General features: G+C 45.1%; 1 protein-coding gene across 7 annotated transcripts in view; it reads left to right on the top strand.

Annotated features, from left to right (window-relative positions):
• The window catches only part of ttn.2 (titin, tandem duplicate 2), a 219,954-nt gene that overhangs the window by 172,212 nt on the left and 28,581 nt on the right, over positions 1-19,161 (top strand). For all 7 annotated transcript variants that reach the window (XM_085373731.1, XM_085373730.1, XM_085373729.1 and 4 more), the window contains 4 exons: positions 46-342; positions 542-1,129; positions 1,517-1,819; positions 1,980-19,073. In XM_085373731.1, coding sequence (XP_085229857.1) covers positions 46-342; positions 542-1,129; positions 1,517-1,819; positions 1,980-19,073 — 18,282 coding nt within the window. The remainder of the gene's footprint in view (positions 1-45; positions 343-541; positions 1,130-1,516; positions 1,820-1,979; positions 19,074-19,161) is intronic.

The raw sequence follows: 19,161 nt of genomic DNA, 5'->3' as shown, positions 1-19,161 counted from the left end.
TTTTTGAAATGTTTTACAACCGTCTTCTCTTTTGTGTCATGTCAGATCCTCCTGGCAAGCCTGAAGTAATCAGTGTCACCAGGAGCACAGTCACTCTGATGTGGACAGCTCCCAAATATGACGGTGGCTACAAGCTTACTGGTTATATCATAGAGAAACTTGAGGCCAGTGGTAAGGCCTGGATGAAAGCAAATCATGTCAACATTCAGGGCTGTGCTTTTACCGTCACTGACCTGACTGAAGGATCCCAGTATGAATTTAGAGTCAGAGCTAGGAATGCTGCAGGTGCCATCAGTATTCCTTCAGAGCCTACTCCGCTTTTGACCTGCAAGGATGAATATGGTGAGCTAAGTAGTAAACAGTTTGACTAGTTTTGGAGTTGACTGTAGATTATTGATTCCCCCCCCCCCCTTTATGTATATATGTACAGTTAGGACTTAAAAATATTTGTCAAAAGTTTGAAATTTTGAGTTGTTGAACGTTTAAAATGTCAACAACTGTCTACAATGCAAAATACAACTTTTTTTTGTCATCTCTACAGAGCCCCCAACCATCACTATTGACCCAGAAATGAAAGATGGTATAGCCATCAGAGCAGGAGACACAATTGTAATCTCAGCTTCTAAAATTGTGGGCAAACCTCCACCTACTGCAGCGTGGTCCAAGGGAGGACGTGAGTTGAAGACTTCTGACATTGTCACCATCACCAGTACCCCAACCTCCTCTACTCTGGCTATTAAGTACGCAAGTCGGAAGAACACAGGGGAGTACACTATCACTGCCAGCAACCCCTTTGGCATTAAGGAAGAACATGTTAAGGTGAAGGTCTTAGATGTTCCTGGACCTCCAGGCCCAGTTGAAGCCAGTAACATTTCAGCCGAAAAGTGTACCCTGACCTGGCTTCCACCAGAGGAGGATGGAGGCTCTACTATCAAATCCTACATCCTTGAGAAGAGAGAAACCAGCCGACTACAGTGGACCAAGCTAGCTGAAAATGTCATGGATTGCAGACACGTAGTCAGCAAACTGATTAAAGGCAATGAATACATTTTCAGAGTGTCTGCTGTGAACCAGTATGGCACAGGAGATTCAACCCAGTCTGCTCCAGTCAAAATGGTTGATAGTTTCTGTAAGTTTATATTTTTTATGTGGTTTATATCTGTGTATTAATAATTAAACAATAAAAGCAACTTAGCTATAGGATCTTGCAGATCCTTTAAAATAAAAATATAGCTAATAGACATGTCTAATAGTAGTGTACACATCCAGAAAAATTTTTTTTACATATACTATTATATATTGTACACATATTTATTAGTTTCAGATTTAGCCATTCATATATTTTGCCTGTTTATGTTATTGTATTTTGCACAACTCTGTTGCTTGTGAAGCTCGCACACAAGAATTTCACTCGCATGTGCTGTACCAATGTACCTGCACATGTGATGTGACAGTCAAAGTGATTTGATTTGATTTGATTTTATTTGATTTGTCCTTCCTGTTTCTGTTTCCCCAGCACCACCAGGTCCGCCCTCAACCCCAGAGATTGATAATGTTAGTAGGAATGCTGTCACCATTTCATGGAAGAGACCAGTACGAGATGGGGGAAGTGACATTAGGGGATACTGTGTTGAGAGGAAAGAGAGAAAAGGACTGAGATGGGTCAGAGCCTGTAAGCGGACTATCCCTGACCTGCGGTTTAAGGTGCAAGGCCTGAGTGAGGGAGTAGAGTACGAGTTTAGAGTCACTGCTGAGAACAAGGCTGGATTTGGGGAGCCAAGTGAACCATCGCGCCCTGTCATGACAAAAGATATTGTGTGTAAGTAAAACTCACAGCAATGTTCTCACGGCAATGTGAATTGTATTTTAAAACTGTAAAACTGCAATGCAGGAGAGTTAGAAAATACAAATCAAGCTTTGTCAAATACATAATTACCTATATTAACTTTGTTACCATATTTTGTTTTTGTGTTTATTAGATCCACCCGGTCCCCCATCCAACCCTAGAATTACAGAAACCACCAAAACCTCAGCCACATTCACCTGGGGCCGACCCCACTATGATGGTGGTCTTGAAGTAGAGGGCTACATTGTTGAATATAAAAAGGAAGGACATGATGATTGGGAGACAGAGACACAGTACCCACTAAAAGCTTCAGAATACGTGATTGGTAAACTACAAAAAGGAGGCAAATACCACTTCAGGGTTAGTGCTGTAAACTCTGAGGGAATAGGCGAGCCTGCAGAGGTTGAGAAAGTGACTGAATTGGTGGACCAGGAGATGTTGCCAGACTTTGAGCTGGATGCTGAACTCAGAAGAACTCTGGTAGTTAGAGTTCGTGCTTCAATCCGTATGTTTGTTCCTATCAAGGGTCGTCCTGTCCCTGAAGTCACATGGAGTAAAGATGATGCTAACCTGAAAACACGTGCACATATTGACAACACAGAGTCGTACACTCTTCTGGTTATTCCTGACTGCACAAGATATGATGCTGGAAAATACCACCTTTCTCTAGAGAATGTTGCTGGAAAGAAGACTGGGTTTGTTAATGTGAAAGTTCTGGATACACCGGGACCACCAGTCAATCTCAAACCTAGAGAGATCACGAAGAACAGCATCACCCTACAGTGGGAAATTCCCATTATTGACGGTGGTTCTAAGATTCGTAACTACATTATTGAGAAAAGAGCAGCCACTAAGAAGGCCTACACAGTGCTTAGCACCACATGGCAGAAGTGTTCCTTCAAGATTCCAGACCTCGAGGAGGGAGCTTACTACTATTTCCGTGTCTCAGCTGAGAATGACCTGGGTGTGGGTGAGCCAGCTGAAACCCCAGAGCCAATCAGGGTATCCCAGGCCCCCTCTGCCCCAGAAAATTTGTATGTCACCGATGTTACCTCTGATAGTGCCAGCCTTGCATGGACCAAGCCTTTGCATGATGGTGGCAGCTTGATCACTGGGTATGTCATTGAGGCTCAAAAGAAGGACACTGATCAGTGGGTCCATGTGGCCACCATTAAGGCTCTGGATTATACTGTTACAGATCTAATTGAGGGTGCTGAATATACCTTCCGTATAATGGCAGTCAATGCATCAGGCAGGAGTGATCCCCGTGAGAGCAGACCAGCTGTTATCAAAGAGCAGACTTCTGCTCCTTCATTTGACCTGCGTGGGGTCTACCAGAAAACGATCATTGCTAAGGCAGGAGATCGGTTGAAGGTGGAGATTCCAGTGTTGGGCAAACCAAGGCCTGTGGTTTCATGGAAGAAAGGAGATACAGTGCTCAAGGAGACACAAAGACTCAACATTGAAACCACACCAACATCAACTATTCTCAACATCAATGAGATAAAAAAGAAAGATGGAGGCCAGTATTCTATGACTGGTAAAAACATGCTGGGGGCAATGACAGAGACAATCACAATCCTGGTTCATGACATTCCTGGACCTCCAACTGGTCCTATTAAGCTGGAAGAAATTTCATGTGATTATGTGCTGATGTCCTGGGACCCACCAGAAAATGATGGAGGTGTTCCTATTAACAACTATATTGTTGAGATGCGGGAGACCACTGGTACTTCATGGGTAGAGCTGGCAGCTACAGTCATCCGCACCACATTTAAGGCAGCCAGACTCACTACAGGAACTCAGTATCAGTTCCGCATCAAGGCCCAGAACAGATATGGGATTGGACCAAGCATTATCTCTGAACCAGTGGTAGCTGTCTATCCATTTGATGTACCAAGCCAGCCTGGCACTCCCGTGGTCACCTCTTTCAACAAGGATGCTATGACCCTTAGTTGGAATGAGCCACCCTCTGATGGAGGTAGTGCCATTCTGGGCTATCATGTGGAAAGGAAAGAGAAAAACAGTATTCTGTGGCAGAGGATCAGCAAAGCCCTTGTTGTTGGAAATCTGTTTAAATCAACGGGCCTTATTGATGGAATTGCATATGAACACCGTGTTATTGCTGAAAATATGGCTGGTCTCAGCAAAGCCAGCAAACCCTCTGAGCCCATGTATGCTTTGGACCCAGTTGATCCACCAGGCAGGCCAGTAGCACTAAATATTACTAGGCATGAAGTGACCTTGTCATGGACCAAGCCAGAGGGAGATGGAGGATTTTCTATTACTGGATACACCGTAGAGAGGAGGGAGATGCCCAATGGACGTTGGCTCAAAGCAAACTTCAACAACATTCTGGAAACTATCTACACAGTCAGTGGTCTAACTGAAGATGCAACCTATGAATTCCGTGTGTTTGCTAGGAACTCAGCTGGTGCTGTTAGTGCTCCATCCCAGTCATCTGAAGCAATCTTGTGCAGAGATGACATTGAAGAGCCCCGGCTTGATGTAGATGCATCATATAGCAGCACTGTTGTTGTCATGGCAGGAGAGGTATTCAAGCTGGAAGCCAGTGTAACTGGAAGGCCAATCCCATCTCTGGTATGGACCAAAGAAGGAAAGGAGCTTGAGGATACAGCCAAAATTGAGATAAAAACATCCGAGTTCCACACAACTTTAACAAACAAAGATTCGCTCAGGAGGGATGGTGGTGCTTTCACTTTGATTGCCAGCAATCCTGGTGGCTTTGCTAAGTTCATATACAATGTCAAGGTGTTAGATAGACCAGGACCTCCCAACTCCCTCACTGTAACAGATGTCACTGCTGAGAAATGTGTCCTTAATTGGCTCCATCCAACACATGATGGTGGTGCCAAGATTGAGTACTTTATCATTCAGAGACGAGAGACCAGCAGGTTGGCTTGGACAAATGTGGCCACAGACCTTCAAGCTAATAGGTTCAAGGTCACCAAGCTTCTAAAGGGCAATGAATACATTTTCAGAGTTATGGCTGTTAACAAGTATGGTGTGGGTGAACCTGTGGAGTCGGAACCTGTCATCTGTGCCAACCCCTATGTACCCAGTGACCCACCACAGCAACCTGAAGTCACCATAATCACCAAGGACTCTATGGTTGTCTGCTGGGATCGCCCTGAACATGATGGTGGCAGTAGAATAAACACATACATAATTGAAAGACGGGACAAAACTGGCCTGCGCTGGGTGAAGTGCAACAAGAGGACTGTAACTGACTTGCGATTCAAAGTCTCAGGCCTCACACCAGGGCATGAATATGAATTCAGAGTTCTTGCTGAGAATAATGCTGGGCTAAGTCAGCCCAGTCCTTCCAGTCCATTCTACAAAGCCATTGACACCATCTTCCAACCTGGACCTCCAGGGAACCCCAGAGTGCTGGACACAACCAAGTCTTCTATCACACTTGCATGGAACAAGCCTGTCTATGATGGTGGTTCAGAAATCACTGGTTACATAGTGGAGACCTGCCTGCCTGAGGAGGATGAATGGACAATTCACACTCCCAAGAATGGTTGGACTGCCACTTCTTTCACCATCACCAATTTGAGGGAAAACCAAGAGTATAAAATCAATATTTCTGCAACTAATTGTGAAGGAGTGGGAGAGCCTGCAGCTGTTCCTGGAACACCCAAGTCTGAAGACAGACTAGTTCCTCCAGAAATTGAACTTGGAGCAGAACTACGTAAGGTGGTCTGCATCAGAGCCTGCAGCACACTCAGACTTTTTGTCCCTATCAAGGGAAGACCAGCACCTGAAATAAAATGGTCTAGAGAGCATGGGGAATCTCTAGATAAAGCTAACATTGAAATCACCTCATCATTCACCACTCTTCAGGTAGAGAATGTTGACAGATTTGATGGGGGTAAATACATTGTGACTGTAGAGAATGCCTCAGGAAGTAAGACAGCCTTTGTTAATGTCAGAGTGCTAGACAGTCCTGGAGCACCTCAGAATCTGATTGTCAGGGAGGTCACTAGAGATTCAGTTTCTCTTGCTTGGGATGCTCCTGTCATTGATGGTGGTTCCAGAGTCCGCAATTACATCGTGGAGAAGCGTGAATCAACCAGAAAGGCTTATTCAACTGTGTGTGCCAGCTGCCATAAGTCAAGTTGGAAAGTTGGAGACCTAGAGGAGGGAAAGATGTACTTCTTTAGAATTTTGGCTGAGAATGAATATGGCATTGGCCTCCCAGTAGAGACTCTTGAACCAATTAAAGCATCAGAGAGGCCTCTTCCCCCAGGCAAAGTGTCTCTCCGTGAAGTTACCAGCAAAAGTGTCACATTAAGTTGGGAAAAGCCTGACCATGACGGTGGAAGCAGAATCACTGGCTATATAGTTGAGATGCAGGGAAAAGGCAGTGAGAAGTGGACCCAGGTTATGGTTGTAAAAAGCAATGAAGCTCATGTTACTGGCCTTACACAGGGAGAGGAGTATACATTCCGTATTTCATCCATTAATGAAAAGGGAGTCAGTGACCCCCGCCCTCTCAATGTGCCTGTGGTTGCCAAGGATCTGGTCATCTCACCAACCTTCAAACTTCTTTTCAGCACATTTAGTGTGCTAGCAGGGGATGATCTGAAAATAGATGTACCATATGCTGCCCATCCCAAGGCTACAGCAACTTGGCTCAAAGATGGTGTTGCTCTCAAAGAGACGACAAGAGTGAATGCAGATGCCACAGACAAAAATCTTCTCCTGGTTATTAAGGAGGCTTGCAGAGATGATGTGGGAACATATACTGTCAAACTTACTAACACAGCTGGAGAGGCATCTACAGATATCAGTGTTATTGTTTTAGATAAGCCTGGCCCTCCAACTGGCCCAATTAAGCTAGATGAGGTCACTGCTGATAGCGTGATCCTGTCCTGGGATCCACCTCAGTATGATGGCGGTTGTGCCATCAATAATTACATCGTTGAGAAGAGAGACACATCTACCACTAACTGGCAGATTGTGTCAGCTACAGTAGCCAGAACCACTATCAAGGCAGCACGTCTGAAAACTGGATCTGAGTACCAATTCAGGATTGCTGCAGAGAACAGATATGGCAAATCTTCAGCCCTGTTATCTGATACTATTGTTGCTCAGTATCCTTTTGAGGTTCCTAGTTCACCACGTTCTGTTACCGTTCAGTCAACCACCAAGGAAAGTATGGTGGTTGTATGGGAAAAACCCAGCAATGATGGTGGAAGCAAGATTTTGGGATACCATTTAGAGCTAAAAGAGAGAAACAATATATTGTGGGTGAAACAGAACAAACAACTTGTCCCAGAAACTAGATTCAAGGTTATTGGCCTGGAGGAGGGTATTGAATATGAGTTCAGAGTTTATGCTGAGAACATTGTTGGCCTCAGCAAAGCCAGCAAAGTGAGTGAAATACAAGTTGCCCGAGATCCTTGTGACAGACCAGGAAAACCAGAAGCTGTCATTGTAACACGGAACCAAGTGACACTAAGATGGACAAAACCCCAATATGATGGTGGAATCAAGATCACAGGTTATGTTATTGAGAAGAAGGAGGGAGCTGGTCGCTGGATGAAGGCCAGTTTCACTAACATCACTGAAACAGAATTTGTTGTCACAGGACTTATTGAGAATCAGACTTATGAATTCCGTGTCATTGCCAAAAATGCAGCAGGTGTTTTTAGCCAGCCATCTGATTCTACTGGAGCCATCACTGCCAAGGATGAGGTGGATCCACCCAAAATTGACTTGGAAGTTAAATACTCCCAAACTGTGGTAGTTAATGCTGGAGAGACATTTAAACTTGAGGCTGCTGTTTACGGTAAACCTGTACCCACAATTCATTGGCTGAAAGAGGGCCAGGAGATCACCGAAGCAGCTCGCTTAGAGCTTAAGAACACAGATTTTACAGCTTGTCTTGTTGTTAAAGAAGCCATCCGTGTTGATGGAGGTCAGTACATACTTCTAGTAAAGAATGTTGGAGGAGAGAAATCTGTTAACATTAATGTTAAGGTTTTAGATAGACCTGGTGCACCCGAAGGCCCTATATCCATTTATGGTGTCACTAATGAAAAATGCTCAATTTCCTGGAAACCTCCCTTGCAAGACGGAGGAAGTGATGTTTCCCATTATATTGTTGAGAGGAGGGAAACCAGCAGATTGGTTTGGACTGTAGTTGAACCAAAAGTTCAGACACTGAACTTGAAGATCACCAAATTACTTCCTGGTAATGAATATATTTTCAGAGTGATTCCTGTTAACAAATATGGAGTTGGAGAGCCACTGGAATCTGAGCCAATGGTTGCCAGGAATCCATTTGTCACTCCCAACCCACCAACAAATGTGGAAGTTTCCACAATCACCAAAGACTCTATGGTGGTGACCTGGGAGAGACCAACTAATGATGGTGGCAGCCCAATCCAGGGATACATTGTTGAGAAACGTGACAAGGATGGTGTGCGATGGACTAGATGCAACAAGCGCAATATTAGTGAGCTGCGCTTTAGAGTTACCGGGCTTCTTGAAAACCATAGCTATGAATTCAGAGTTGCTGCTGAGAATGCTGCAGGTGTTGGCATGCCTAGTGCATCAACAGTGTACTACAAAGCACTGGATCCTGTCTTCAAACCAGGCCCACCAAACAACCCCAAGGTGGTAGACACATCTAGATCCACTGTTTCTCTAACATGGGGCAAACCCATCTATGACGGTGGCTGCGAGGTTCAGTCTTACATTGTAGAGGCATGTAATGGTGCATCTGATGAGTGGTTTATGTGTACTCCACCAACTGGAATCATGGACACAAAATATACTGTGAAAAAACTTCTGGAAAAGCATGAGTACCAATTTAGAGTGTGTGCAATCAACAAGGTTGGTGTTGGTGAGCATGCTGATGTTCCTGGAAAAATTCTTTTGGAGGAGAAACTTGAAGCACCTGATCTTGATCTTGATGCAGATATGAGAAAGATGATCAACATCAGAGCAGCAAGTACGCTCAGATTGTTTGTTCCTGTAAGGGGTCGTCCAGCTCCAGAGGTGAAATGGGGCAAGGCTGATGGTGAGATTAAGGAGACTGCTCAGATTGACAATACAGGCAACTATGCATCACTTGTCATTGAGAATGTTGACAGATTTGATAGTGGCAAGTACACCCTGACTGCTGAGAATGCTAGTGGAGTAAAATCAGTCTTCATAAGTGTCAGAGTGCTGGACTCCCCTAGTCCACCAACTAACTTCGTGGTGAAAGAGATTACCAAGAATTCTGTCACTCTCACATGGGAGCCTCCACATCTGGATGGTGGCTCAAAGATTAAGCACTATATTGTTGAAAAGCGTGAGAGCACCAGGAAAGTGTACTCTCCCATCACGACATGCAACAAGATGTCATGGAAAGTTGAACCTCTTCCAGAGGGTGGAATCTTTTTCTTTAGAGTATTGGCTGAGAATGAATATGGTGTGGGTCTCCCTGCTAAAACTATAGAACCAGTTAAGATATCTGAGAAACCTCAGCCACCTGGCAAGGTCAGTGTTGTTGATGTTACTCACAGCACTGTAACTTTAACTTGGGAAAAGCCTCTGCATGACGGTGGTAGTAGAATCACCCACTATGAAGTTGAACTAGCTCCCAAGGACAGTGAAGCTTGGTCTATATGTGCTAGTGTGAAAGCACTGGAAACATTAGTGACAAACCTTCTCAAGGGAGAGGAGTACCAGTTCAGAGTTGTTGCTGTAAATGACAAGGGCAAAAGTGACCCACGACAGTTGGCTCATTCTGTTGTAGCAAAGGACCTTGTTATTGAACCTGCTGTTAGACCCAAGGCAAGTTCTTACAGTGTCCAGGTGGGGTATGACCTCAAGTTAGAGGTCCCGGTCGCTGGTCACCCTAAACCAATTATCACCTGGACCAAAGATGGCGTAGCCCTTAAGCAGACTACCAGAGTCAATGTCACCGACTCAGCACAAACTACCACTCTTACCATAAAGGATGCTACCAGAGAAGATGGAGGTATGTACACTATCGGTGTCTCCAATGACCTTGGTTCAAAGGATGCCACTGTAGAGGTGATCACCTTGGACAAACCAGGCCCACCCACAGGCCCTGTAAAGTTGGAGGATATCAGTGCTGAGAGCATCACCCTCAGCTGGGAACCTCCTACATACACAGGTGGTTGTCCAATCTCAAACTATGTGGTGGAGAAGAAAGACACAACCACAACAAACTGGTCGGTTGTGTCTGCCACTGTGGCTAGAACCACTCTAAAAGTCAGCAATCTGAAGACAGGCACTGAGTACCAGTTCAGAATCTATGCTGAAAATAGATATGGAAAGAGCTATGCAATTGATTCACAGCCTGTTGTGGCACAGTATCCATTCCAGGAGCCAGGACCACCAGGAACACCATTTGTTTCTTCATACACTAAAGACTACATGGTAGTTGAGTGGCATAAACCCCCAAGTGATGGTGGCAGTGCCATCTTGGGCTACCATCTGGAAAGAAAAGAAAGGAACAGTATCCTCTGGACAAAGATAAACAAAATGCTCATCCAAGATTGTAGATTCAAATCTACTCCACTCGAGGAAGGCATTGAGTATGAGTATAGAGTCTATGCAGAGAACATTGTTGGCATTGGTGAATGTAGCAAAGTGTCTGAGGTTTATGTTGCCCGTGATCCATGTGATCCTCCTAGCCGTCCTGAGGCTGTGATTGTGACCAGGCACTCAGTGAAACTCAAGTGGAACCCCCCGGCGTACGATGGTGGGAGTTTAGTTACAGGTTATCTAGTAGAGAAACGTGATCTTCCTGAAGGAAAATGGATGAAGGCTAGCTTCACAAACATCATTGAACACGAATTCACAGTTACTGGCCTCACAGAAGATAGCAAATATGACTTCAGAGTAATTGCAAAGAATGCTGCAGGTGCCGTTAGCAAGCCCTCTGAGAGCACAGGATCCATAACTGCTAAGGATGAAGTTGTACCACCTAAGAGTGAGACAGATCCTATGTACAACCAGACCATTGTTATAAATGCAGGAGAGACATTCAATCTTGAGGCCAGTGTGGAAGGAAAGCCTATTCCAACTGCTCAGTGGTTCAAGGGGAATCTTGAAGTTGAAAACTCAGCAAGAGCGGAGATCAGAAACACAGATTTTAAAGCTTTGCTTGTTGTAAAGGATGCTATCAGAGTTGATGGTGGACAGTATACTCTGGTTCTCACAAATGTGGCAGGAAGTAAGACTATCCCCTTCAGTGTGAAGGTTCTGGACAGACCAGGGCCTTCAGAAGGACCTCTTACTATCAGCAATGTTACTGAGGAAAAATGCTCACTGTCGTGGCTGCCACCCAGGCATGACGGAGGCGCCAGCATTTCTCACTACATCATTCAGAAAAGAGAAACTAGCCGCTTGGCATGGACTGTGGTCTGCAGTGATTGTAAAGCTACCATGTTTAAAGTTACAAAACTACTGAAGGGAAATGAGTACATCTTCAGAGTCATGGCTGTCAACAAATATGGCACAGGTGAGCCGCTTGAATCAGCACCAGTTATCATGAGAAATCCATTTGTTCCACCTGGAGCACCTCAGGATCTTGAGATCACAAATATCACCAGGGATTCTATGACTGTATGTTGGAACCGTCCTGAGACATCAGGAGGCAGTGACATTGTTGGCTACATTGTTGAGAAGAGAGACAGAGCAGGAGTGAGGTGGACCAAGTGCAACAAACGCAGAGTGACAGACTTGCGTTTCAGAGTAACAGGACTGACTGAGGACCATGAATATGAATTCAGGATATCTGCTGAGAATGCAGCTGGAGTGGGCCAGCCAAGTCCATCGACAACCTATCTTAAAGCATGTGACCCCACCTTCGAGCCAGGCTGTCCCACCAATGTCCATGTGGTAGACACTACTAGAGACTCCATTTGTCTGGCTTGGCACAGACCTATCTATGATGGTGGCTGTGAGATTCAAGGCTACGCTGTGGAAATAACCAAGGCTGATGAGGAGGAATGGGCCATATGCACCCCACCTTGTGGAGTCAATGCTACCAAGTTTACTATCAAAAAGTTGATTGAACACCAAGAATACAAAGTCCGCATTTGTGCCATCAACAAGGTGGGTGTTGGTGAGCCCACTGAGATTCAGGGAGTCGTCAAACCTATGGATAAAATTGACCCTCCAGAAGTGATTCTGGATTCAGAGCTCAGGAAGGGAATAGTTGTCCGTGCAGGAGGCTCGATGAGAGTCTGCATTCCATTCAAAGGCCGTCCTACTCCTGAGATAAACTGGGCCAAAGAGGATGGAGAGTTACCCAGTAAAGTTCAGGTTGAGACTGGTGAAGATTACACACAGCTCTCAATTGAAATCTGTGACAAATATGATGCTGGAAAGTACGTGCTCAATTTAGAAAACAGTGCTGGCACCAAATCAGCTTTTGTTTCCGTTAAGGTGCTAGACACTCCAGGGGCTCCTTTAAACCTAACAGTAACAGACATCAAGAGGGAAAGTGTGACTCTGACCTGGGAGCCTCCTCTTATTGATGGTGGTGCAAGAATCAAGAATTACCTTGTTGAAAAGAGGGAGTCCACAAGGAAGGTTTACTCTAATGTGGACAACAAGTGCACAAAGACAAGCTATCATATAACTGGCCTGACAGAGGGAACTATATATTATTTCAGAGTCTTAGCAGAGAATGAGTTTGGTGTGGGACAGCCAGCTGAGACAGAAGAATCAGTAAAAACATCTGAGCCCCCCCTGCCTGTGGGTAAGGTCACATTGACCGAAGTGACAAAAACAACTGCTTCACTCTCCTGGGAGAAGCCAGATCATGATGGAGGTAGCAGAATAATTGGTTACTACATTGAGATGCAGCCTGTTGGCTCAGAGGAATGGGTGGTAGCTGCCACATGCAAAACTTGTGAAGGCACTGTCACAGGCCTCAGTGCAGGACATGAGTACCTATTTCGAATCTTAGCCTTCAATGAGAAGGGCAAGAGTGACCCTAGACCTTTGGCTGCGCCAGTCACTGCTAAAGATATAACCATTGAACCCAAATTCAAGATTCAATTTAACACTTATAGTTTACAGCACGGTGAGGATTTGAAGATTGAGATTCCAGTGATTGGACGACCTGTTCCCAAGGTTGAATGGAAGAAGGATGGACAAGCTCTTAAAGAGACAACAAGAATTAATGTTTCCAGCACATTGTCATGCACTAAGCTGTACATCAAAGATGCAAATAAGGACGACTCTGGCAAATACACTGTCACAGCCACCAGTAGCATTGGAACAGCTACAGAGGAGATTACTGTTATTATTCTTGATAAGCCTGGGCCACCCACGGGCCCTGTAAAGATAGAAGAGGTGAGCTCTAATTATGTCACTCTCTCTTGGGAGCCACCAGAGTATACCGGAGGCTGTCCCATCAATAATTACATCGTGGAGAAGAGAGATACTACCACCACAGCATGGCAGATTGTTTCTGCTACTATTGCCAGGACAACCATCAAAGTCACCAAGTTGAAGACTGGTGTTGAATATCAATTCAGAGTGTCAGCTGAAAATAGATACGGGAAGAGTTCTGCAATTGTCTCTCCTGCTGTTATTGCTCAGTATCCATTTAGTGAGCCTGTGGCCCCAGGAACACCAGTCATTTCTTCTGTAACCAAGGATAGCATGGTCGTTGAGTGGAAACCTCCTACCAACAATGGGGGCAGTCCAATTCTTGGCTATCACCTTGAGAGAAAAGAAAAGAATAGCCTCTTGTGGACTAAATTAAACAAGCTTCTAATCCCAGACACACGTTTCAGAACTACAGAACTTGAAGAAGGTATTGAGTATGAATTCAGGGTTTATGCTGAAAACGTTGCTGGTCTCAGCCCAGCTAGCAAGCTGTCTGAGAGCACAGTAGCAAGGGACCCTTGTGACTCACCAGGAACTCCTGAGCCTATTGAAATCACCAGAAACCATGTGACACTCCAGTGGACCAAGCCCCAGTATGATGGAGGGAGTGCAATTACTGGCTATGTGATTGAGAGAAGGAAGCACCCAGACACCCGCTGGATGAAGGCCAGCTTCACTAACATCATTGATACACAATTTACACTTACTGGTCTGACTGAAGACTGTGTGTATGAGTTCAGGGTCATTGCCAGAAATGGTGCTGGGATTTTGAGCCAACCCTCTCAGAGCACAGGGGAAATTACTGCCAAAGATGAAATTGAGGCTCCAGCAGCCACCATGGATTCGAAATTCAAGGATATGACTATTGTTCACGCAGGTGAGACATTTGTCATTGATGCTGACTATACTGGAAAACCTTTGCCTGAGGTCATTTGGTTAAAGGATGGAAAAGAGATTGACAAAGCCACACCAAGAATGGAAATCAAGACTACCCTTACACGTACCATCCTGACAGTCAAGGATTGCATCAGAGTGGATGGTGGCCACTTTGTCCTCAAGCTTATTAATGTGGGAGGAGTCAAGATGATCCCAGTTAATGTCAAAGTTCTGGATAGACCTGGGCCTCCAGATGGACCTCTAGAAGTCAAAGGGGTCACAGCTGAGAAATGTTATCTGCATTGGAATCATCCCTCACATGACGGAGGAGCTGGCATCTCTCACTATATCATTGAGAAGAGAGAGACTAGTCGTTTGTCATGGACTATGGTTGAGCCCAAGATTCAGGCAATCAGCCACAAAATCACAAAACTATTGCCTGGCAATGAATATATCTTTCGAGTTACTGCTGTAAATAAATATGGTGTTGGCGAGCCTTTAGAATCAGAAGCTGTTGTTGCTCGTAACCCTTTCACCACTCCCAGTGCCCCCTCAAACCTTGAGGTCGGTGCCATCACTAGGGACTCCATGGTGCTTTCCTGGGAGAGGCCCAATGATAATGGAGGTGCAGAGATTGAGGGATATGTCCTTGAAAAACGTGATAAAGATGGTATCAGATGGAGTAAATGCAACAAGAAGAGGCTGAATGACCTGCGATTCAGATGCACTGGTCTCACAGAGGGCCACTCATATGAATTCAGGGTTTCGGCTGAAAATGCTGCTGGTGTAGGAAAGCCTAGTGCACCAACTCCGTACATCAAGGCCTGTGATGCCACTTATCCACCTGGACCCCCAAATAATCCAAAGGTCACTGACCATTCAAGTACCACAGTTTCCCTTTCATGGTCCAGGCCTATATATGATGGTGGTGCACAGATCACTGGGTATATTATTGAAATGAAAGAGGCAACAGATGATGAATGGATCATTAGCACACCACACACTGGCGTCCAAGCCACTAACTACACAGTAAAGAAACTTAAGGAGAATGCGGAATACAACTTCCGCATAAGTGCTGTTAATTGTGAGGGAGTAGGAGAACATGTAGATTTGCCTTGTTCTGTGATTGCTGCAGAGAAGCTGGAGGCTCCTGAAATTGAACTAGATTGTGACCTAAGAAAGATGGTCAACGTCCGTGCCTCTGCTACCTTGCGTCTGTTTGTGACAACCAGAGGGAAGCCTGAGCCTGAAGTCAGATGGTCAAAGGCTGATGGCACTCTAAATGAACGTGCCCAGATAGAAGTCACAAGCTCTTACACAATGCTGGTGATTGAGAATGTTGACAGATTTGACACTGGCAAATATGTGCTGACCCTTGAAAACCTCAGTGGCTCTAAATCAGCCTTTATCAACGTCAGAGTTCTGGATTCTCCTAGTGCTCCTACTAACCTCGGAGTTAAGGATGTTAAAAGAAATTCTGTCTCTCTCTCCTGGGAGCCTCCTCTAATTGATGGTGGGGCTAAGATATCACATTATATAGTGGAGAAGAGAGAACAGAAGAGAATGGCTTTCACCAGTGTTTGCACTAACTGCGTCAGAAACTCCTACATTATTTCAGACCTGCAGGAAGGAGGCCGATACTATTTCCGTGTGTTAGCTGTGAATGAACTCGGAGTAGGTCTGCCTGCATCCACAGATCAAGTTAAGGTGTCTGAGCCTCCTCTGCCTCCTGGTAAGATTGTGGTTGTTGACATTACTCGTCATGCTGTTACACTCTCTTGGGAGAAACCTGATCATGATGGAGGCAGTAAGATTACAAACTATATTGTGGAGATGCAGCCCAAGGGAGATGACAAATGGACGGTGTGCAGTGAAGTCAAAGCACTTGAAGCTACCATTGATGGACTCACAACTGGAGAGGAATACTCCTTCAGGGTAACTGCTGTGAATGATAAGGGTAGAAGCGATGCTAAGCCTCTGGCTACTCCTGTGGTGGTAAGGGACATCACGATGGAGCCCATCATCAACCTGTTATTCACCACATACAGTGTAAAAGCAGGAGATGATTTGAAGATTGACGTTCCCTTCAAAAGCAGACCACAGCCTGAGGTGTGCTGGAAGAAGGATGGCCAAGTGCTTAAGCAGACAACCAGGGTAAATGTTCTCAATTCAAAAACCTCATCTAAGATTGTCATCAAGGATGCCACGAAGGAGGATGTAGGGAAGTATGTGATTACCCTGACTAACTCAGTTGGTACCAAGTCAGCTGAAATCTCTGTTATAATCCTGGATAAACCTGGACCACCTAGTAACATTAAGGTTGATGAGGTGAGCGCTGACTTTATTTCTCTGTCTTGGGATCCTCCAACCTATGATGGTGGTTGTCAGATTAACAACTATGTAGTTGAGAAGAGAGACACTACTACTACAACATGGCAAATCGTGTCAGCCACAGTGGCCAGAACATCAATAAAGGTTTCTCGACTTACTCAGGGGACAGAGTACCAGTTCCGCATTGCAGCTGAGAACCGTTATGGGAAGAGTCCTGCCATAGATTCTGCTCCTGTTGTTGCTCAGTATCCATTTGAGCCTCCTGGCCCTCCAACCCAACTTCATGTTGTCCATGCCACCAAAACTGGGATGCTCGTGGTATGGGGCAGACCTGCAAGTGATGGTGGAAGTCCTGTTATTGGTTATCACATTGAAAGCAAAGACCAAAGCAGCATCTTGTGGACCAAGGTCAACAGAGGTCTGGTGACTGAGAACCAGTTTAAGATGACAGGAATGGAAGAAGGTCTGTTGTATCAGTTCAGAGTGTATGCTGAGAATATTGCTGGAATTGGTCCATGCACTAGGGCAAGTGACCCTGTGGCAGCCAGGGATCCATGTGAATCTCCACATAACCTTAGAGTCACAAACATTACTAGAAATTCAGTTTCTCTTTTTTGGGAAAGACCTGAATATGATGGCAGTGCAAAAATTACTGGCTACATTGTTGAGCGTCAAGAGCTTCCCAATGGTCGCTGGCTGAAATGCAACTTCACCAATGTTCAAGACACTTACTTCGATGTCACTGGTCTCACAGAAGATGTCCGGTATGATTTCCGTGTTATTGCTAAAAATTCTGCAGAGCAATTGAGTGCTCCTTCAGAAAGCACTGGACCCGTCACTGTCAAAGATGATGTAGATCCTCCCACCATTATACTGGAAGATAAATTCAGACAGTTGGTTGTCATTAAGGCTGGAGAAATCATTAGAATTGATGCCGAAATTACTGGGCGTCCACTCCCAGTTGTTTCATGGTCTAAGGATGGTAAGGAGATTGAGGCCAAGGCTAGATGTGAAATCACATCCACTAACTTCACAACCACGCTCATTGTCAAAGATGCTATCAGAAGGGACTCTGGACAGTATGTTCTTACTCTGCACAATGTAGCTGGAACCAGATCTGTGGCTATCAACTGTAAGGTTCTGGACAGACCTGGACCTGCATCAGGACCTTTAACAGTTTCTGGTCTCACAGCAGAGAAATGCACCCTGTCATGGGGACCACCTCAGGAAAATGGTGGTGCTGAAATTATGCACTACATTGTTGAGAAACGTGAGACCAGTCGTCTTGCCTGGACTCTTGTCTATGGTGACATGAAGGCAACTACCTGCAAAGTGACTAAACTGCTCAAAGGAAATGAGTACATCTTCCGAGTTAGGGGAGTCAACAAATATGGAGATGGTGAAAGCCTGGAGAGTGAGCCAACAAAGGCCACTGATCCATTCACTGTCCCTTCAGCTCCCACTAATGTCCAGGTCACCTCTGTTACAAGTGAGGCAATGACCATTTGCTGGGAAAGACCTGTTTCTGATGGTGGCAGCAGTATTGCTGGCTATGTAATTGAGAAGCGAGAGAAGACTGGCCTCCGCTGGTGCCGTGTCAACAAGAAACCTGTTTATGACCTTAGAGTGAAAGCTTCACACCTTCGCGAGGGCTGTGAGTACGAATACAGAGTTTTTGCAGAGAATACTGCTGGCCTCAGTGCTCCTAGCACTCCTTGCCCACTCACCAGGGCAGAAGACCCACAGTTTTTACCCTCACCTCCAGCTAAGCCTAGGATAATTGACTCCACAAAGACTACAGTCACCCTGTCATGGAATAAGCCACTTTTTGATGGTGGAGCACCTGTGACTGGTTACAGAGTAGAATACAGGAAGACATTAGATGATGAATGGATTGTTGGAGTACAGAACACCAAAAACACAGAATTTACAGTGGTGGGATTATCACCTGGAACTGAATATGTGTTTGTTGTCAAATCCATTAACAAGATTGGAGTGAGTGAGCCCAGTCCTGAGTCAGACAAACAAGTTGCCAAAGAAAGAGAGGAGGAGCCAACCTTTGATGTTAGCAATGAAATGAGAAAGACTCTTATTGTAAAGGATGGAAGCTCTTTCACAATGAAAGTTCCTTTCAAAGGCAAACCCATCCCTAGTGTTACTTGGGCTAAGCCTGATGTAGACCTTAGAGTTCGTGCTGTAATTGACACCACAGATACCTTTACTTCCATCACCTTAGAAAAAGCAACTCGAAATGACTCTGGAAAATACACTGTCACTCTATCCAATGTAGCTGGTACCTCCTCCTTGACGCTCACTGTCCGTGTTTTGGACTCACCTGGGCCTCCTAGTCATATAGAGGTCAAGGAAGTCACAAAGACCTCTGCTACTATAACCTGGGATACTCCTGAGATTGAGGGAGGAGGACCAGTCAAGAATTACCTTATTGATTACCGTGAGGCTAGCAAGAAAGGCTGGACTAGATTGACTGACACATGCCACAGACTGACATACAAGGTGGCAGACCTGCAGGAGGGAGAAGTCTACTACTTCAGAGTGACAGGCGAGAATGAATATGGTATTGGTGTTCCTGCTGAGACCAAAGAGGGGACCAAGATCACAGGTATTAAATCCTGAGTTGGTATTTTTTTTTTAATTTTTACAGAAAATATATATCAAAATTTGTTTTAATTGAAAGACATATTTTCTTT

This window comes from Diplotaxodon limnothrissa, linkage group LG16 (genome assembly GCF_057381915.1).
Source record: "Diplotaxodon limnothrissa isolate DT_005_m linkage group LG16, D_limnothrissa_male_GT1.1, whole genome shotgun sequence".
NCBI lineage: Eukaryota > Metazoa > Chordata > Actinopteri > Cichliformes > Cichlidae > Diplotaxodon > Diplotaxodon limnothrissa.
Note: the sequence above shows the minus strand (reverse complement) of the source record. Positions and strands in the feature narration are given on the sequence as shown.